The 21,528-nt window shown below is 29.1% G+C and overlaps 3 protein-coding genes and 1 long non-coding RNA gene across 15 annotated transcripts in view; 2 read left to right on the top strand and 2 right to left on the bottom strand.

Moving 5' to 3' along the window:
• LOC124956209 (Bardet-Biedl syndrome 7 protein homolog) overlaps positions 1 to 21,528 on the bottom strand; it is a 36,006-nt gene that overhangs the window by 2,544 nt on the left and 11,934 nt on the right. For 3 of the 7 annotated variants that reach the window (XM_047511697.1, XM_047511698.1, XM_047511699.1), the window contains exons 1-11: positions 3,050 to 3,507; positions 2,703 to 2,901; positions 2,367 to 2,535; positions 2,180 to 2,256; positions 1,817 to 2,069; positions 1,433 to 1,698; positions 1,148 to 1,337; positions 978 to 1,058; positions 670 to 816; positions 432 to 553; positions 230 to 339 (exon numbers count right to left, since the gene is read on the bottom strand). In XM_047511697.1, the coding sequence (XP_047367653.1) occupies positions 230 to 339; positions 432 to 553; positions 670 to 816; positions 978 to 1,058; positions 1,148 to 1,337; positions 1,433 to 1,698; positions 1,817 to 2,069; positions 2,180 to 2,256; positions 2,367 to 2,535; positions 2,703 to 2,901; positions 3,050 to 3,191 (1,756 nt within the window). In that variant the 5' untranslated portion in view covers positions 3,192 to 3,507. Of the gene's footprint in view, positions 1 to 229; positions 340 to 431; positions 554 to 669; positions 817 to 977; positions 1,059 to 1,147; positions 1,338 to 1,432; positions 1,699 to 1,816; positions 2,070 to 2,179; positions 2,257 to 2,366; positions 2,536 to 2,702; positions 2,902 to 3,049; positions 3,509 to 3,551; positions 3,913 to 7,145; positions 7,443 to 21,528 lie in introns of those variants that run through there. The other 4 variants (XM_047511702.1, XM_047511703.1, XM_047511700.1 and 1 more) reach the window with 4 other exon arrangements.
• LOC124956212 lies at positions 4,054 to 6,873 on the top strand. Of its 3 annotated transcripts, XM_047511709.1 has the most exons (4): positions 4,054 to 4,241; positions 4,437 to 4,592; positions 4,736 to 5,510; positions 5,597 to 6,873. In XM_047511709.1, the coding sequence occupies exons 2-4, from the start codon at positions 4,551 to 4,553 to the stop codon at positions 6,790 to 6,792; spliced, it is 2,013 nt and encodes a 670-aa protein (XP_047367665.1). In that variant the 5' UTR covers positions 4,054 to 4,241; positions 4,437 to 4,550; the 3' UTR covers positions 6,793 to 6,873. The 3 variants fall into 3 exon arrangements, with proteins under 3 accessions (XP_047367665.1, XP_047367666.1, XP_047367667.1); XM_047511710.1 differs by lacking the exon at positions 4,054 to 4,241 and having other exon boundaries at positions 4,300 to 4,592; positions 4,963 to 5,510; XM_047511711.1 differs by lacking the exons at positions 4,054 to 4,241; positions 4,437 to 4,592 and having other exon boundaries at positions 4,772 to 4,912; positions 4,990 to 5,510.
• Positions 9,621 to 13,639, bottom strand: LOC124956214. Its single transcript, XR_007103164.1, has 2 exons — positions 13,250 to 13,639; positions 9,621 to 13,031 (listed from the first exon to the last, which is right to left on the bottom strand). It is a non-coding gene; the product is annotated as an uncharacterized LOC124956214 (long non-coding RNA).
• Positions 18,853 to 21,528, top strand: part of LOC124956213 (twist-related protein 2-like) — a 3,429-nt gene continuing 753 nt past the window's right edge. For 2 of the 4 annotated variants that reach the window (XR_007103161.1, XM_047511713.1), the window contains exons 1-3: positions 18,853 to 19,580; positions 20,507 to 20,643; positions 20,737 to 21,528. The exon at positions 20,737 to 21,528 is cut by the window's right edge. Coding sequence is in view for 1 of the 4 variants with exons in the window: in XM_047511713.1 (XP_047367669.1) it covers positions 18,920 to 19,580; positions 20,507 to 20,643 (798 nt within the window). In the remaining 3 variants the exon portion in view is untranslated. The remainder of the gene's footprint in view (positions 19,581 to 20,506; positions 20,644 to 20,736) is intronic. The other 2 variants (XR_007103163.1, XR_007103162.1) reach the window with 2 other exon arrangements.

The following is a 21,528-nucleotide window of genomic DNA, read 5'->3' as shown; positions in this document are numbered from 1 at the left end:
TATAATGAGTATATATATATATATATTTATATAAATTTATAAATTTTTTTTCAAATATAAAAATGAATAGTTTCATTTGTGATGATAAAATCGCACAAAAGAAATAGTTCGCAGCGCCATTTATATATTTCTAAAAGCAATCTCTTCCATAGCTTTCAGGAACATTCTTAAGATGTCGCTACGAATAAGTTCTATCAATTAAAAAAATCAATTCCTTATAAATACTTACCACAAAATACTTCTAATTTAATTTTTCGCTTTGTTGCCTCCCTCGTTAATATATCTCTAAGTATTATAATGCTTGATATATTTTCTCCCAAAAATATCGCATTTCCTTTTCTATAATTAAATGTAAAAAAAAAAAAAAAAAAAAAATGTAGGATATTGAATTTTTGTCTAATGTGACAAAATAAAAACTATGAAAAACTAACTTATATCTACACTTCAATATTGTTCCGATAAAAGATGATTTATACGTTAAAATGGCTTCATTTTCATATAAATGAGGTCTTTCGGGAACATCGGGTAATACAAGAGAAAGCCATGCATGCATCTGAAAAATGAATAAATAATTAGAATATATTTTATCCATTATGATGATAGAAAGAAAATGTTTATTAATGTATACACTCTTTTATAAATGTTTACTAATTAATAATTTTTCGATACCTCAGCAACTGTAAAACCACCGTTCAATCTTAATTCATTAAAAGGTCCTCCTGACAATATATCCGCATCGTCTTCTATGTGTTGTCTTTTATGTAAGGATAATGCATATATAGGTATTGATATTCTACGACAACATTTTGGCTGTACCTAAGATCATAGATATGTATTAATATTATTAGGAAAAAAAGAAAAAAAAGGAGAAAAAAAACAGAATAATAATAATAATAATAATAATAATAATAATAATAATAATAATAATAATAATAATAATAATATTCTTATCTCAAATTAATATTCATAAACAATACCTGTGATGTAACATAAATTTGTAATGTACCTGGTTGGCCTTCAATCGTTCGTAATCTCATTTCAAGACGATTGGTATTAATCTACGTATATTAAAAAATAATATTCGAATATAAATTATTGATTACTTTATATAACAATAATAAATATATATATATATACATATACATACTTGACATCTATATGTAGCAAGTACAAAGTTTCCTTCTTTTGGATTGCATACGGATAAACTTACTACTGCACTATTATTTTCTACGTCTAATAAAACTATCGGTGTGTCCGATTGTATGAGAATATTATCTATCGATGTATCAAGTTCTACCGAAAGTGAATACGATGCATCTTCTTCGTATAAGGCCATTCTATAGGATTTAAAAAATTATGATAAATAAATTTTTTTAAATACGTCGTTATAATTATTGAAAATATTTTCCATTGTTAAATGTTAAATCATTACCTATGTTTTACGGCCAATATTAAAGGTGCTAAAGGATCGGCTGTAAAGTTAGCAGTTTCTCTTTCCTCGATAAGTTTTTCTTCCAATTGTTGTATTTCAAGTTTCAATTTTGCTACGACAGTATCGCTTTGTCCAGCTTCTAAAAGACCAGGAGGTTTAGTAGTTAGGCCAAATATTTTACCAGAATAAGTAGTAACAAGAACTTCAGGATAATTGGTGGCACCAATGATTCCTCCGGTAACAGTGCTAATACTTTCGCCGGCATTCTATAACATATTTTTGTTTTATGTTTTTTTTTTTTTTGCTATATGAATAATTCTATATTCCTCCTATTATATTGAGATATATAATATAATATTATATAAATAAATATGTAACATTTACATAACGATAACGTAAACACGGTGACGTATCTTCATCTGGAAATGTAAAGACTTCAACAATTCCATCTTGTCGTCCAATAATTATATCCAAACCATCTTGCAATTCGAATGTATCCAAAGTAGTAATTTCAGATCCCATTGAATTAATCAACCAAGTAATTCTCAATGTTTTATTCCCTTGAAGATTTAATAAACCAACTCTACCATCGATAGTACCTAACAAAACACGTTCTGTTGACTCCGTTTCTTTTTCCCTAATCAAATTGTCCATGTCAATATTGATATTATAGTTAATATAATTTATAATAATTAAAATTAAAAAATTATTATATTATTAGATTTTTATATACACTATTAACAGAACCTATATACAGCAAGCACTGTTGGAATACTTGGGAGTCTTAAAACTGTTGGCCTCATAGTACCATGTAAAACACGTACCTAAAATATATAAGAATAAGTATTAAAAAATTAATATTTTGTTGAAGATTATATATATTTATTTTTTTTTTTTTTTATCTTTTTTATCTTTTTTTTTTTTTAATACTAACTGCACAATCGCCACAAGCAAGAATGGCATATACCATAGAATTGTCACTTGGTAAGAGTACAACATCGTGTAATATCTCTCCAGCCAAATATGAATCTGCATCTTTACAATCATGATATCTATGATAAAGATCTCTAGCACAAGCTGCTAAATTTGGACCAAGCACATATCTGTTCAATACATTAGATAAAAAATTTTTAGTTCTTTTTTTATATTATTATTATTATTATTATTATTATTATTATTATAAAATATATTAATATGTACAAATGTATATAAATGGAGATTTCTCTTTAATCAAATTAATTATTAGAAAGTGACAAAGAATATAACTTACAAAGCAGAAATAGGATCTAATAGACTTGTATCAAATTCTAAAAACAATTTTCCTTTTTTGGTAAAACCTTTAACAGAATTTCCGTAGGCAATAAAAATCTTATCCCTTGCCATTCCCAAGGAACCTCCAAGAATCATTTTATTAATTTTTGGACCGGGTAGAGATTTGAATAATGCTTGTAATTCTCCTTTCTTCATACCTATGTTTTTGAAGAGTAATAAAATCATTTTGTTTTTTTTCTTTTTAAATACGGATTATTTAGTATAATCCTAAATAAAAAAAAAAAAAAAAAGAAAGAAAAAAAAGAAAAGAAAGAAAAAGAAAAAAGAATAAATTGGATTATTTACCAAAGACTTGCAGTATACCATCGTGATCACCAACAGCAAATTTTTGTGTTTGTTTAGGATCTGTTGGAGGTAAAATTCTAGTTGTACCACGAGAAGTAACACCAACAGACACATAATCAACACGTGAAAGTGCTAATGTCATTTTTTTATAAATGTAAATTACAAAGTTTCATATATAAATATATATGAATAAATATATATATGTATGTATATATATGTACATGTATATGTTATAATATAATCTTAAAAAATTATATACAATAAGTAAAAAGGATTGTGTTAGATTTGTAAGTACTTATGGATCGATTTATCCATAGCGACAATAGAACACAACAAAGTTTATATGAAAAATAATTCTCAGGAGAATACTAAAGGGTATACATAGATATTATTCCAAATTTTGATTTACTTTAAGAATTATTATTATTATATCAATATATTATATTATAAAAATTATATGCATATATATCGTTTGTTGCTTATATTTGGATAATTCTTTTACTTTAAAATTGAACAAATTTAAATCCATGATACGTTTATTTTGATGTCATATATTTGGCATCCTAACCTAAACTGACATTATATAGAATTAATTATAACGAGAGATAATATATAATATTTTATTTTATAATGAATATTGTAATGATTAATATTTTATTTTTAAAATTGATCAAATTCAAAATCATAATTTATATTATTATTTCGTTCGTAAGATTGAGTATACACGTTATTTAAAACACTAAAAATTTTGACCAATCACATTGCTCGATCGCCATAATGCTGATAGAAACAAATGAAATATTCTGAATATTATAATGTGTTCTTAATTTTTATGGCGTAATAAATTTGCAATATTCTTTGCTGTTATACATTGCGAAACAATAAAACGAAAAATGATTCATATAAACACATTGCGATTTATATAATAAATTTATAATCAAAATGATAATAAGGAAAAATATATTTCGCAACAATTAATAAAATTTATTATTAAAGTTTATAAAATATTTTTGTTTTCAAATATTTCAGACAATTTATTCGTAATAACTTATATCAGAAGAAATGAAAAGCCTCGTACATAACAAATATGTGGCAATCTGACGTATGAAACGTTAAAACATTTTGTTGATTCCTACAATACAAATTACTGACAACTGATAATGAAAAATTACCAAAGAAACATAGAAACGAGGTACCAATCTAAATTCATATATATTGAATGAATTATAATGTGAAAATTAGTTATTTTATAAATATCTCTTTGTCATCTAGAGTGATTTTATTTAATAATGGATCATGCAATTAGTATTATAAATTGTTCACTATAACAAATAATCATATTTATTAATTATTTTGCAAATATGTTATCAGATTATACTTTTAACAGGGATTTCTTCATTTAAAGTGTACCTGGGAATCACTAAAATATAATCAAGAAGAGAAAGTTGAATTTTTTCTTATTACATAAGAAGACAAGAAGTTCAGTTTATATTCTTACAAAATGGCAAGTACATCAAAAATGGATTTGTCAGATTATCATTGGGTTAGTATAATGACATTTATATATTTGATAAAAAAAAAAAAAAAAAAAAAAAGAAGAAAAGAAAAGAAAAGAAAGAAATTATGAATATTTTTTATAAATTATTTTACAAAAAATATATATATATATATATTTTCATAAATTAGGATCAAATGGTGTCCAAAGCTGTAGCATATCAACAAGATTTTTATGAATTACTTCCAAGTTGGACTATATATAAAAAGGAAGATGTCAAGTTTATCAAGCAAAATATAGGATATTCAATATTTGGTTCACCTCTTTTTGAACGAACTTCTGATTCTAAAGATATTTTAAATTTTAAGGTTAATAATACAAATGAAGATACAGAGATATGTGATGTTATTTGTTATAGTCCTAATGCTCAGGATCTTATTGATAGAATTTTTAACATGATATGGACATACGGTAGACGACTTAAAGATGATAATATAAATTATGGCATTGTATATAATATACTTTTTCGTAATAAAATGGATAAACCATCAACGTCAAATGACGAAGAAGAAATAATAGCTATACCTGTATTTAAAATACAGCATTACAATGATAAAACACAAATGAAAAGCAATACGCATAATGAAAACATTTATACTGTTTGGTATATAGATATTAAGGGTAGAGTATACAAAAGTTGGGAAGATTATTTGAAGAATAATAATTTACCAAAATGTACAATGGTCTTTCCAAAAGATGGTTATTATCAACCAAATCCTGAATTTGAAATTACTCCCAATAAATCTATTATATGGTTAATTGTTCAAGACTCTTATGCGTGTTCAAAACGGGCAAATATTTTGTCTATAATTAACAATACAATTAATGCAGTAGGGACTGCTGCTATTGTTGGATTTGGAATTGCAACGATTTTTAATCCTACCTCTTCAATAGTTGCTATTGGAAGTAAATAAGATTTTTTAGTAATTATATAAATTAATTTAAAGAAGTTAAAAATGTTTATATATTGATTTATATTTTATTATTTATAGAAGTGGCAACATTGGTTGCAAGTGGTGCTTGGACGTTTAAGACATCTTCCGTAAAATTATACGATATGGCAGTACACCAAGAATCTATTAAACCATTTAATCGAAATGCTTTGTCCGCTTGGCTTGGTATAGCTGGAAGTACTGTTGGAATAGCGATTTGCGGTAGTACAATCCTCTTGAAAAAAGCAGTTGCAGCAGGCGTCACTGTTAATCAATTAGCCATGTCAACGCACGATGCTATGGTAATAACCAGTATATCAATAAATTTAATTGGCCTTGGTTATGAAAGCTTACATATTCTTGGAAAGTATAAACAAGAAAAAAGAGTTGATATTCAGGATATTATTTATCTTGGAACTTATCTATTGTTCTTTACGAATTCTATTATAAATATAACATTTGCTAAAGAAATAATTGAATTGACCCAAGGGGATATATTAAGAAAGATTGAAACGGAGTTGCGCGATAATAATTTGCACCAATATTATGAGTTCAAGAAAATGAAAAGTTCTATAGAACCTAATGGTAATAAAATGAATCAGAATGCTGCTATTATACGACAGCTTAAAACAGTCACAGTAAATGACTTTACGTCTAATAATAATTATTTCGTTTATACATCGAATCGTTTATTAAGCATAGAACAGGGAAAAATAAAGTTAAATGGAATAACTTTATTAGATCCATTATTATTTGTTGCCATGATAGGAAAAAATTTGTTGAAGAACATCAACAATTGTGAAGATCAATCAAATACATATATAGATCAACAAAATACATTAAAAAAATTACTTGAAACTTTACTGACAGATTTGTATTTGAGCAGAAATGATTTAAATACTGAATGTGTGCCTACAATTCCTCAGTTTCGATTTCTCATAGAGGAATTAAAAAAAATTGATAACTCTGAAAATATATTATCATTTATATTTAACACTGCTGTTACTATATTAAACAGTGGCAATAAATTGGCATATTTGGTCGAAGGATGTCGTTTTGTATGGGATTATATTAAAACAAATCTGATAGAAGCAGGATTTGAAAAGTTTCTTACTGCTGAATACAGTTCTTCTTATAATAATAACAATGTAATGGAACTTTTTTTTATAACGATATTCAATGCAGTAGATTCAATGATTCAAGCCTATTTTAACGCACTTCAAGAATATATACGAATAATACATAAATCTTATTGAGATCATTAAAAATAGAGATATAAAATTTCTACGATAAGTATTATATATATATATATTTTTCTTTTCTTTTTTTTTTTTTTGTTCCATAAAAATATTATAAACGTAACAAATATATCATTTCTTTGTTTCTTTCATTTTTGTTCTTTTTTTGTTCTTTTTTTTTTTCTTTTTTTTTAGATATTTAGATCACTTTCGCCATATTATTATATTATGTTATCGTTACAATAATATTGCTATCTTTTATATATTTATTAATGCATATACGTTATATTATTTATATTTATACAGAATTTATTGAATTGATAAACAATAAAATTATTATTATAATATAGAATATTTTTCATAAATTATACTTTCTATCGATTTTATCATTGATTATTCCGGAAGTATGGGATGAAGATGAGCGAGACGTCATCTGCGTTTGATTTCGAAGTTCATTCTTACGTACAGGCCTTAGTTTATCGCCGACGCCGACGCCGACACCGACGTCGTCATCATCAAAAGCGGAAAAGACTGAGAAAAAAATGCCTTACGTCCCTTAAAATGATTTCATGCTAAATCAATCATTTTTCTCTCTCTCTTTCTCTCTCACTTTTTCTTTCTCTTTCTTTTTTCTTTCTAAAACTCTTTTTCGTTTGCTTTTCTTAAAAAAAAAAAAAAAATTCAGCGCTCATATTATTAATTTATAATATGTTACTTCTTACTTATTTATGCATTTTTCTGTTTTAATTTTACCATTGGATTTGTAATTCTTTTTTTTTTTTTCTGTTTTCATTAAATTTAAACAAAACATTAATTGCTTGTTTTTCTCTTTCCCGATTGAATTGTTATTAGATAAGTTAATTTTTTCAAAACAATAAAATCCTTTTTATTGGATTAATTCTTTTACCTTTTTATCTTATCTCTTTCTAAGATAAAAACGATCTCTTTCTAAGTGAATAAGAAGACACGCCCATCGATGATATTCTAAAGGAAAAGAAACATTAACCCTTCGTTATAGGGGTGTGTTGCTTCTAAGACGTAACTAAAAAAGAAGGGTTGTTACCACTGACGATTTACGATTAACCGGTCTAAAAGCATTTCCATCTCTCTCTTTCTCTCTCTTTCTCCTTCTCCCCCTCTCTCTTTCCCTCTTATTCTAAAGTAGGCAAGTTCTTTTATTTAAGGATAGAGGAAGCATTTTCGGTTCCTCTCGATGGCGTTCTTTTCCATCTACGTGTATAAATCAGTTTACTAAAGAAACATTTTATGTCTGTATATGTGAGCTGATATATGACCGTGTGATTCATTAACCGTCTCTGATGAAGCATGTGTTAATGAAGAGAAATGTCCTCTCTTCTATCTACGTTTGCCTATATAAAAAAAGGGATGCATTTATTTTTGACCGTTATCTTTCGCGTTCAAATATTCTCACGACGAAAAAAAACAAAATAATGTTAAATCCTACAATATCTCTTCACAATAATATCCTGATATATATATATATATATATATATATATATATATATATATATATATATATATTAATTATACTTCGTATAATTAAATGATTAATTATAATTGAAAGAAAAGAAAGAGATATTATACTTAATCGATCAAGTATAACCCAAAGAAAGAATATACATTAGTAATTATACTTAATAATAATCAATTATATAATTATTATAATAAAATAAAAATTATTATAAATAATATAATTATTATAATAAATAATTGATTAGAAAGAAAGATTATACGTGGTATACTTTTTAATAATTTCATTATATATATATATATATATATATATATATATATATATATATATATATATATATATATTTTTTTTTTTTAAGAGATATTTTAAAGATAAAAATTAAAGATAAAAGAAGAAGAAGAAGAAAAGAAAAGGGAAAAAGAAATCATATAAAGGTGGAACCGCAACGAAATGATTTTCTCCGGAAGAATTTTCTTCGGACAAAACGAAATTCAAGACGGTAGATATAGACTCAGATGGATTATGCAAGCTTTTTCTCGCGTTGGCGCCAACGAGACCGGAGGTGACGCCCTATTTTTCTCTCCGCATCCCCAACCACGATTCCATCCATCATTCCATTCTTCCTTCCTTTCATTCTCTCTTTCGCCCTTCTCTTTCATTTTTTCTTTTTTCTTTTTCTTTTTCTTTTTTTTTTCTTCTTTTTTTTTTTTACTTTCGAATAGCTAAAATCATCCTGCGTGCCAATTTCAAAGCTACTCAACGGACCCTGAAACGGCTGAACAAGTGAAAAGAGAAAAAAAATTTAATATATATCCAAAGATAGAGCAAAAGAGTAAGATTGAGCGAGATAGATAGATAGATAGAGAGAGAGAGAGAGAGAGAGAGAGAGAGAGAGAGAGAGAGAGTGAGAGAAACAGTAAGAGTAAGAGAGAAAAAGAGTGTGCGCGAGAGAAAGAAAGAAATAGTAAGAGTAAGAGAAAAAGAGAAAGAGTGTGTGTGTTAAAGAGAGAAAGAGAGAGAGAGAAATAATAAGAGTAAGAAAGAAATATGAGGAGAGAAAGAGACAGAGAGAGAGAGAGAGAGAGAGTAAAAGCAGGAGAGAGAAATAGAGAGGGACGTTCCCCCACTCCTTCTACGTTCTACATACTCATTCGTGCTACGGTGCATTTAGAACGAACGGCTGTTTCGTGTGCAAGGACAATAACGATAAATGCAACTTTGCGCGAAGGAAAAGTAACATTTAATAGAGCATAGAAAACAGAGGCGAATCTTAATTGTATAAATAGTGAAGGAATTGATTACGTTCAATCGATAATATGTAGGTGATTACGTGATTCATTGACATTCGTAGTCGCCTCGTGTTTTTTTTTTTCTTTTTTTTTTTTTTTTTTTGGAAATTTGATTCGGCTCACACACGTAGGTAAGTATATATGTTTCGTCGTTTTTTAATTATTTGAAGTCCACTTAAGCTAACAAGATAGCGCGGAACAGCTGTTTAAATGTTAACGAAATGCTGCAGCCGGTCACGCCTGTCAAAAGGTTACAACGAGGGTCTTTGAGTTATGCATGCAAATGCAAGTAAAACTATCGGTTGTCTCTACTTTGTACATTTTTTTTTGCTTTTTTTTTCATTTTTATATTAATTTATTTTTCGTTTCGTTTCCTTACAATCGATTATCGCGGGGGTATTTTAAGTATCACTGATTTTTATCCTTTCTCTTTCTCTCTCTCTTTCTCTCTCTCTCTCTTTTGTATTCTTTTTTTTTGCATTTCTTTTCTTATTTTTTTTCTTTTTTTTTTTAAATGTCCATATTGCAAAAGATTCGAACGACCAATCAGATGTCAGAAGTTGCAAAAATGTTTTTTCCTCTGAAATGTCCATCTTGTCCAAAAGATTCGAACGACCAATCAGAAGTCAGAATTGGCGAAAATTGGGCGTTGCCTATTTTCTACCTGTATCGTAGTAACCAATCGGCGATGTTTACGGGAACAAACCGTCTGATTGGAGCGTCGATCAAGGTGGAGAATAGAAGTAAAATGGCGACATTATTCGCCATGGCGTCTCTCCTCTTGTCATCCTTGTGACGTTTCTTTCTTTCTCATTGTTTTCGTTTCTTTCACGATAAATATTCAATGATCGTGAAGATTATATTAATGAAGTTGAAATATTTCTTTATAGTATTATAAATAAGAGAAAAAGATTCGTATTTTTTTTTTTTATTTTTTTTTTGTTTTTTTTTTTTTGTAGAAATTTCTTTTTTCAACAAGTATCCAAATTTCTACGAATTGCATTATGGTCTCGTGCCTACGGGAGGCTGCTGAAAAACTAATGATTAATCTTTCGTCGAGAAAGGTCACATAGTTGACGGAGAATCTGCAGGATTTCTGGGGAAAAATAAGAAAAGAAAGAAAAATAAGTGGAAAGATGGAGGAAATAGCAAAAGAAAATGGAGCAGCCTCTCTTCAAACAACAATTCTACTGAAAATGTCGCGTGTCCTATTGCATTTTCCCTTTTTCTTAGAATCTAAACAAGAAGAATTTTTATCGTTTCTTTCAAAAAATTTCGAAAAAAAAAACATAATCGATTGAAAATAATTAACTTTTTAAATTTAAAACAAAATAAGATGACGTATCTGGAATAAATTGCGTAGCGGTATTATTTCATGAACAATACATTTCTAGGTTTTTTAAATATTAGTATTCAAACATAAGTATAAAAAAAAAAAAAAAGCCATCTAAGGGTTTGAACTCGCACGAATTCTATCGAATTTACGTCTTCGAGGGGGTATAAGACCTACGTCAATGTGAGTCCCTGGTATGGTTTTGTGATCCCCGATGGCAATGGTTGTGTGTGAGCGAAGATATGTGAAAAGCAAAAAAAAAAAATAAAAGAAAAAAGAGGAGAGAAAGAAAGAAAGAAAGAAAAGAAAAGAAACAGGGTCTCCTCATGGGGTTGAGAGGGGATGTGGTCCCGAGGGGCCTCTTGGTCTCCTCAGCGGGGGTCGCTTCTTGATGCGCGTTTTTTTAAGGTTTTATTTTTCTTACAGTCCTGATCTAGAATCATTGTTCTTTTTCCTTTTTCCCTGGCTCCGTAAAGTATAGAGATACAGATAGATGAGTATTTATATTTCTTAAGTAGATAATATATGTTCTATGTAAGTACGTAAGTACTTACTACGCGATATTCTTCATAATGGATTATTTCATTCATAATTCTTTCTACTCTTTCTAATAAATTAAGGCAATAATTAGAAATTCGCATTCTATTTGTTCTCTGGAAAGTTTCTAATTTTGAAGAAAGAAAAAAGAAAAGAAAAAAAAGAAAAATGGTCACCCGTTGAAATAAGAGAAGAACAATCGATATTTCTTCTTGGAAGAGCAACTTTTGCAAGCGGGACAGAGAAAGAAGATGTAGAGGTATATTACCTATAACTGTATATGTATAAATATATGCGTGGTTGCATTTTTATGTGTGTACTAGAAATGGCCAATGCGAACTTATCCTGATGGCAAGCACGTGTGTTTAGAAAATATATCCCAGTGGAATGTGCACACATATGTTAACGTAGAGGCTATGTACACCGACACTAATCGTTAATCTACCTTATTCTTAAGGTTGAACTTCCGGTGTATTTAGAATAAACATTGCGTAAAGCGAACGAGACAAAGAAAGAAAGAGAGAGAGAGAGAGAGAGAGAGGGAGAGAGAGAAAGAGAGAGAGTGTGTGAGAATGTGTGAATGGTTGAAGGCAAAAGTAAGGAGGAGGGGAGGTAAATTTCTACATCCCTTGTATTTTGTTCTTTCTTTTCGTAGTATTGTCACGGTCTGGAAGTCGGTGCACTGTTATGTCGGTATCTTTGATGTTTGCTTTCGAAGATTTGGTGATATTCCGTATTGCACACAACACTTGCCTCTTTGTTCTTTTTCTTTTTTTTTTTTTTTTCTTTTTCTTTACCTAAAAGATAAGGGCCTCCAATCGACTCTTAACAATATCAACGGGCAGGTAGTTACTTATCTACTTACGTTTCGAAAAGAAGTGAGTACGATTTAAAATCGAGTGAAAAAAGAAATTATTCAATTGTAGGAATTGAATTAGGTCGGAAGTAGATTCGTGAATAATCATGATGTTTGAAGAAGTTCATTGAACTGATTCAATCATTATTTCGATATATTTCACGAGGATAATATTATTGGATTAATTTCTAATGCCACATGATGATTTGATCTTCGACTATTTATACTTACTTATGCTGATATTTATCAAGTGTAATTATTTCATCTTATTGACAAATGATTGTTATAATTAAAGACAAAAAAAAATTGATTCTAATTGATCGGATCGGTAAAATATTTAAATTAAATATGTTAACAAGTTAACGATGATAAATTTATTCGAAATCATTCATTAAACAAAAGATTGAAGAAGATTACGTAGTGTTGATACAAAATGTTAAAAAAAAAAGAAGAAGCAAAAGAAGAAGATTCATAATCCTCCCCTTCGACGATTGTTCGTACTAAGTAAATCCAATGAGATGTACTTCTTTCCCATGCACCTTGAGGAGAGAGACAGGGGGGGGGGAGAGAGAGAGAGAGAGAGGGAGAGAGAATTTTGTCGTCTGGCGAACACATGTCTCCGTCGGATTTTATCCATTCAAGAAAAAGTTTTAGCCCTTCGCCATGTGACACTAACGTTAGCTACGATACCGGAACTCGAACTTCGCTAATTTCGTATCCTTTCGTCGAGTTAATGGATCGCTTTGACCTCTAATACAAAGACAAACTATGCGAATTATTAAAGAAAATTTATATATATCTAAATTAGAATATTTATGCGATCATAATATATTAAAATATTGGGATAATTATATTTAACATCAATACTGATAGCGATGTATATATATATATATATATATGTATACATACATATATACATCGCTAATAATTTAATTAACTTGATTAACGGGTAAAATTATTATTATTACCTACTGTAAAAGTTACACTTTGTGGTGATACGCTTGGTCGACTCTATGTTTTTTATAACAATAAACAAACGACGAAGACGACGAGGACGACGACGACGACGACGACGACGACGACGACGACGACGACGACGACGACAACGACGACGATGACGACGAAGGAACTCCACTAACGCGACGTCGCCGACTGTTTGTTTGATTTTCAAGCCGACTTTCTTCTGACGGGATTTCTATTTATTCCTTTTCGTTGTCGTATTCGTCGTCGTCTTTGTCGAAGTTAACTCCCTGAAACGTGTGGATGACTAAAGAAGGGATAGAGCAGAAAAGAGAAGGGCGGAGTCAATGTAGTGGTTCGAGATCATGATTATTCGAAACAAGAATGAGAGAGAGAGAGAGAGAGAGAGAGAGAAAATGAAAGCGAAAGAAGAAGACCACCCTGTTTGAGAAAAAATGAACGTACATATCGCCAGAAATTATTTAATGATACACCTGATTAATAATTAACAATTAATATGGTATAAGATATACATATATATATATATATCTTTTTAATGTCTTTTTTTTAATTATACATATATATATATATATATCTTTTTAATGTCTTTCTTTCTAAAACTTTTTATTTTATCTTTTCAATTGCACATCCGGATCGTAAACTTTTTGCCTCTCTTGTAAATCATTGGAAGACTGTTTCGAATGGTTTTTATTAGCTAAATAGTCATTGGTCGGTTTTTTATCGTGCGAAAATGAAAATCTTTGGTCATTTTGAACAAGAAAAAGAGAGAGGAAAGAGAAAGGGCGGCAGAGAGGGGGAGGGGGAGAGAGAGGAAAGGATGGAAAGAGGGAAATATAGAGAGAGGTAGAGAGAGAAAAAAATAATAGGTCACCAGTCTTTTACGCCGAAGGACACTCATTGGTTCAACATGTGTCATTCACCTAGGACCCTATTCATCGGATAGTGAATTTGAATTTATGTGTCGTCGCACAATTCTGACGAACATGTGTTCACGAGCGAAATACTTGTGCGTCCTGAACACATGTTCGGCAAGAGTGAAAGCCCCGAGGACCGAGTTACGCGACGAACATATTCTCCCTATCTTTCAAGGTCACGTTCAAATTACTGTTGTTTTTTTATATGACACGTTTTTCTATATAATTATATTCTTATAAATAATTATATTAAAAGATGCAAAAAAGATATAAAGAATTTCTAATAACAATGTAATATATAATAAGGTAAAATATAATTTGATAAAATTAAGTTATATTATTGTTTTATTTAAATCAATAATTAAGTTTCTTTTCTTTTAATAAACGTAAGTTTTTTCTCTCTAATAATTATTTAATAAGTTTTATCATTTTATATCTATTTTTAATAATTATATAATAAGACGAAGCACGTGATCATAGTGATTTCAAATGACGACAAGTGCCTCTCTTATAATAACCTCTTATTTTATTATGGCTGTTACTATTTGTTCGAAACTACTCTACAATGTTATGAATGAATGAACGAACGTATCAATGAATGCTTTTTAAGACGAATATTTAATACTTTTTATGGTGACCAGAAATAATGATACCTTTACAAAACCATAGTTGAAACTTATATAATTTATTATTTGGCAAGTAGAAATTAATAATTATAAATTATATAAATGTTATAAAATAAAAAAGTTACGAATATATCAATATCTATGCATACACATAATTTCAGAGAAGATACTGTTAGTTATGTTCGTGAGTTGTACACACAGAATCAAATTAACGGCATTAACCATGAACAGATAAGAACTACGAACCATAGTTGTATATCTGTTTGTTGTTTTCAAAGCAAATATTTTTCTGATTCATAAACTGAAATACTAACTGACTTTAACTCTCCACTTAGGTTTGGTAATAACTGCTCCTAAATTCTTCTGAAAGTTGAAAATATTTAAAATAAAAAAAAAAAAAACAAAAAAATAAAGAAGAAGTAAAAAATAAACGTGTATCTCAAGTATTATTTAATGGCATCTTTGACATTAAGAGAATAGATGTTTGTTTTACCTGTTTGCAAAGAACCTTTAATAAATGTTGACCAAACACATGTTCGAACTTTACCTTTAAAAATAACTAGAGATTTAGAAAAATTTGGCGAACACATGTTTCCTCTGGTGTCACATGATATCGTCTTACTACCGAACTTAAAAGTGCAACTTTAATGAGATTCCAGTCACGTCGATGATAGTTTTTATCCTTATGTCCCTTATAGATTTTTCTTATTTTCTTTACGATCTTACTAACCTTCGAATCTACTATAACATGTTTTATTTAAAAAATGTTTTATTCTTGCAATATTTTCATTTAAGTTGTTTGTTAACCCTGATAATATAGGCATATATCTATATGTTTATAATAATTTTTTCTTTTTTTTTTTACTTTTTTTCTAAGAAACTGCTTCAAGATGTACGAATAAAAAAAGTTTTAAAAAAAAAAAACATGCGTATATATATATATATATATATATATATATATATATATATACGCAAGTTTTGTATCATCGAAGTTCCTTGGGAAAAACCAGAAGACAACCTTTTTCCTTTACCTGTGAGTACTAAGGGTATATATTTTCATACTTGAATTCTAATACTCTTTAAGTTTGTATATATATATATATATATATATATATATATATATATATGTATGTATATACTTGTATATATATACAAGTTTTGTGCCATGAAAGTTCTTTGGGAAAAACCATAGGATCAACTTCTTCTTTCTACCTGTAAATACTGAGTAGATTTTTATAGTTGCAATATTTTTTTATAACTTCATAGAACTTAATTTAGGTTTTTTCTTTTATTAAGAGATTTTATCAATCAATTCATCGAATCTTTTATCTTTTTTTTATAGAGTACTATCAGTAATACTCTATGAATTTTTAATGAATACTATCGGTAATTCAGAACGAAATCATTGGCTTTTTGATTTTTCCAAATTTTTCTTTTCGAAAAAACAAAGTTTTTTTTTTGTAAAGTCGAAACGTACGAAACGTACGATTTGAAAATTGTTGAAATGTTTTATCGAAAGCGAACGTGGAGTTTTCAACTTGAACGATCTTTGGGTTTTCTCTCCAAAAATTTTCGTAATAACAGAATACCCATTGTAATGTCCCAAAGATTTAATTTATGACGTACCAAGGAATGAATGCTTCTACTTACTTATCAGGTTCTTATAATTACTTCTTAGTGATCGCATTGTTATACTATGTTAATAAATATTTTTATTTTCTTTATTTTATTTTAGAATATCGAAGGACATAGCAATTGAAATTAAGAACCTTCAGGCATGATTTTTGTTACATAAAATTACTTTATTGTGGGTCTAATCACAAATAAATAAAATAAATTTTATTTATTTGTCGGCTTATTTCAAGTTTAAATGAAACAACAATAGGAACATTGGATGCAATTTTTTTCCTTTTTTTTTTTTTTTTCTTTTTTTCTGCCATTGACTCTTTCACAGCAAACGTTTCCACGTTGTTATCTTTTAGTTCGAATAAAAAAAGAAAAATCAGATTATCAATACTTATCGATAAATAAATAAAATTGTCAAACAATAAAATAATACTCGGACGATGATATCATGATGATATTAATATTTTTATACGTGTCAATATATTTATCATGTAAATAAATGTGTATGAAAAAATTTATCCACCTCCCTTCCTATCGTTATCTCCCCTTGTCTTCTTCCACCAATCCACTTCCACCATCCCTCGTTTTTCTTACTAACGATTAGATTTTTTTTTTTTTTTTTAATCGTTAATAAACGTAAATCCGAGATTGAGTTTGTTCATCGATTATTTATATATATATATATAAATATATATCTCATTTTTCTTTGCTCTCGCGAATTTACGTTTCCTTTCTCTCTCTCTTTCTCTCTCTCTCTCTCTCTCTCTCTCTCTCTCTTTCTCTATCTCTATCTAATTAACTAACTATCTATCTTTCTCTCACACTGTTATTATTCTCACTCTATTTCGTAGAATATTTTTATCTTTTCAATTCTTTTTCTCTCTTGCACTTTTCTCTTTCCCTCTCCCTCTCTATCTCTCTCTCCCTCTCCCTCTCTCTCTCTCTTTCTCTCTTTCTCTTTCTCTTCCTTATTTTCTCACTGTACTTTTCCAGACGGAACAAACACAGGCAAATACATTGAATCAAAAAAAATATCAAATAATAAAGAAATTTAAAAGTTTGAAGGAAAGGATCGCTGAGAGAGAGAGAGAGAGAGAGAGAGAGAGAGAGAGGAAGAAAGAAAGAAAGAAAAAGAGAGAGAGAAATATATATATATATATACAAGAAAAATAACAGAAACTTTAAAAGGACAAGCCAAGAAAATGTAGGATCTTATTTATAGGTGGAGTTCTTCGCCTATACGTTATGAAAGAATTCTCTGTCAGTCTTTCTCATCAGATGCTTCCTACCCTTCGTTGTGAAACATTCTTACGTTTTCGGCTTTATTGACAATCAAGTTTTCGTGTCTAAATATATATATATATATATATATATGTAAAGATCAACATGTTCTTTTTTCAACACTTGGATTGTTTTTTTCTCTCTTCCTCTCTCTTCCTCTCTTCTTTTCTCTTCTTTTCTCTTCTTCTCTCTTCCTTTCCTTTTCTCGTTGTTTTTTCTTTTTTTTGCTTCATTTTCTTTCATTGATCTTCTTGGATGATAGAGGATATATCTGTTCGCGTATCTATCCGCGTGTGTTTGTGCGTGTCTGTTTGATTGTGTGCGCGTATTTGTGTGTGTGTGCATGTGTATGAACGAACGTACGCGCATTTTTCTTCTTCGTCGTGTAATTACGAATGTTTCAATACATTTGATTTAATCTCTCTACATTTCATTGAAGTATCCTGACATGTTGCATTATCATCAGCAACAGCGTAACCGTCAGCGTCAGCGTCATCAGCAACAGCATCAACATCAATGTGAGCAACAGGATCATCATTATTCTTTTTCTCGTTCTCCTCATAATTTTCAATCGCCTCATTCTCATTCTCATCCTAATTTTCAATCTTTGCCTTATTCTCATCCTCATCTATTCCCTCCTCCTCCTTCTCCTGCTTTTCCTCTTCCTGCTCTTCCTTCTCCTTCTCTTCCTCCTGCTCCTCTTCCTTCTCCTCCTTGTCTTCCTCTTCTTCGTCCTCATTTTCATTCCCATTCTCGATGTCATCATCGTCAACAACATCATCCTCATCATTCTCATTGTCAAGATAATAATAGTAATAATAATAATAATAATAATAATAATAATAATAATAATAATAATAATAATAATAATAATAATAATAATAATAATAATAATATTAATATTAATAATAGAAGTAATAATAAAAGTAATAATAATAATAATAATAATACAAGTAATAATATTATTGTTAACAAAATCAATAACAAATATCGAATTCAATCGAATTATCATATTCAACCAGTAAATTGTTTGCCATACGAAAATCACGATATAGGTAAGAGATGATAATAATAATATTCAGAGTGATTAAGATGACGAAGTTTTATGAAGTTTCGAGAGATGTACAAATGCCTTTTTTTCTTCTTCTTCTTTTTGTTTTTTTTTTTTTAATGATAGCAAAATTTACAATAATTTTCAGCATCTAACCAAATGTATTCTTTAGTTTTGAAAAGTGATCAACATTCAAATTATAAGTTCGATAGGTTGCAAAAATCTAAAATGGATAATATTAATCAGGGACAACAACAGCAGCAACAGCAGCAACAGCAGCAACAGCAGCAACAGCAGCAACAACAGCAACAAAAGCAACAAAAGCAACAACAGCAACAATCACAACAGGAGCAACAGCTACAGAAACGGCATGCACAACAACAATTCCAACAACAACAACAAAAAAAACAACAACAACTGAGTAATTATAAAGAGATTAATCAAAACCTAACATCGTCGACGAAACAATTTGCCGAAGAAAGTATTAAGAAAAAAAAAAAAAAGGATATTATTGTAAGAAGCTTGAAGATTCTGAATAACTCTTCTTTATGTAGTTCTTCTTCTTTGACGAAAAAAAAAGTTCGTAAAAAGAATTGCTCTACTTGCAAGGAAATGAAAAATCAAAGAGTTATGGCGAATGTCAGAGAACGGCAAAGAACTCAGAGCTTGAATGAAGCATTTGGTGCACTTAGAAATGTCATTCCTACATTGCCGAGCGATAAACTGAGTAAAATTCAAACATTGAAACTTGCCGCACGTTATATAGATTTTTTATATGAAGTGCTACGTTGTAATATCAAAAACAACGAGGAGGAAAATGGTAAGAATTTTTATCACTATACTATAATATCCATTCATCTTTTATTTTCGTTCTAATATCAATTATGATCTCAATCTCTCTCTCTCTCTCTCTCTCTTTCTCTCTCTCTCTTTCTGTATCTATATCTAAGCTCACTTTTAAAAACGTTACTATCAAAACGTAAATCTTTTCTCCAATCATTTACTTTTCTATGAGAAAAAATTAATCAGATTGAGGAAAAAGAAAAAAAAGGCAAAAAAAAAAAGAAGAAAAAAAAGGCAAAAAAAAGAAGAAAAAAAAGGCAAAAGAAAAGAAGGAAGAAAAAGGAAAGAAAAAGTTAAACGTTGTTTGTAGATAAAAAAAAGAGAGAAAGAAACTCTCACAATTCTCGTATGCTTTATCCTTCATCATCTTAGTAACTTACATACATACAGAAGCATCGAAAGTTTATGTTTATGGGAACCGTGCTTATTTACGGTGTAGTCTAATTAAACAATCACTCTCGATGGAATCTTGTAATTTATGGTTCTCTGTAAAGGCTTGAACGAGCGTGCTATCCTAGTGCCACTTATTTGTATGCATCGTTTTAACTTCTTCCAAAAATGTTCTACTAACTTCCAAACAAACTTTGAAATATATATATATATATATATATATATATATATTTTACTTCGTTTTAATTTTTGATTACGTGATTGTCTTTGAAAATTATTTATTCATCAAATATAGTTCGAGTTCTTTTTCATTCTATATATATCCGATATATCATAAATCATACTAATCTTATTATATATTTTTCATTTTTCATTTGTTATTATTATATTTTTCTTCATTTGTAATACCTTCATTATATTTTTTTATTAATACCTATTATACGTGATCAAACGATTAATAAATTATTCTATAGTAAACGTCATTTCAATTAAATTATATTTTTAATGTTCCAGAAGAGAAAAATTCAAGAAATGTAATATTATCTTCAAAAGAAATAAAGTCATTATCATGCAATTATAGGGAACATGAAAAATTGTCTTACGCGTTTAGTGTTTGGCGTATGGAAGACGATTGGAACTTAAATACATGAGTAAGTATACTTGAATATAATGAAGAATTTATTGAAATGGTCGATCTGTTTATTGGGTTGTTCGGAAAGTAATTTTGTTTTTTCTCCTGACAGATAATTTAATTGTATTTTTTTTGGACCTAACCTCATATTTAAGCCACATAATCATTATATGTTTTGAGAGCTGATATAGCAAGGCTTGTGTGTAAAGAAAGTCCAATTGATTCTATGCAGTAGTTTTTGATTGGTGCCGTTTTAAATATGGAAAGCAATAAGCAGCATTTTCGTCATATTTTACTTTTTTACTATAGAAAAGGTAAAAATGCTGTTCAAGCCAGAAAGAAATTAATCGATGTGTATGGAGAAGATGTGTTGCCAGTACACCAGTGTCATAACTGGTTTGCAAAATTTCGATCCGGCAATTTTGATGTCAAAGATCCACCACCTTCTGGAAGACCGGTTGAAGTTGATAAAGACATGATAAAGGCATTAGTTGATGCAAACCGGCGAATAACAACACGTGAGATCGGTGAGAGATTAAATTTATCAAATTCAACTGTTTATGACCACTTTAACCTCGAAGCTCGATATATGGGTTCCCCATGTTCTCACGGGGAGAGATTTGTGTCGTCGCGTTGACGTCTGTGATTCGCTTCTCAAACCTCAAGAAAATGATCCATTCTTGAAGCGTATCATTATTGAGGACGAAAAATGGGATGTATATAGCAACGTCAAACCCAAAAGGTTATAGAACAAAAAAGATGAACTGGCTAATTTCCGAAGCCAATATTCATCAAAAAAAGGTGAGGCTGTCTGTTTGGTGGAATTTTGAAGGAATCTTTTTTTTTAAGATTTTACCAGATAACACAACAATTAATTCGGCGGTCTATTGCCATCAATTTGGAC

Source organism: Vespa velutina, chromosome 21 (genome assembly GCF_912470025.1).
Source record: "Vespa velutina chromosome 21, iVesVel2.1, whole genome shotgun sequence".
In the NCBI taxonomy this organism is placed as follows: Eukaryota; Metazoa; Arthropoda; class Insecta; order Hymenoptera; family Vespidae; genus Vespa; species Vespa velutina.
Note: the sequence above shows the minus strand (reverse complement) of the source record. Positions and strands in the feature narration are given on the sequence as shown.

Excerpts from the sequence above, each read along its gene's own strand:
- LOC124956212 (XM_047511709.1), top strand. The coding sequence starts at position 4,551 with ATGGCAAGTACATCAAAAATGGATTTGTCAGATTATCATTGG. Across the intron at positions 4,593-4,735 it reads ATTTGTCAGATTATCATTGG|GATCAAATGGTGTCCAAAGC; the intron begins GTTAGTATAATG and ends TTCATAAATTAG. Across the intron at positions 5,511-5,596 it reads TTCAATAGTTGCTATTGGAA|AAGTGGCAACATTGGTTGCA; the intron begins GTAAATAAGATT and ends TATTATTTATAG.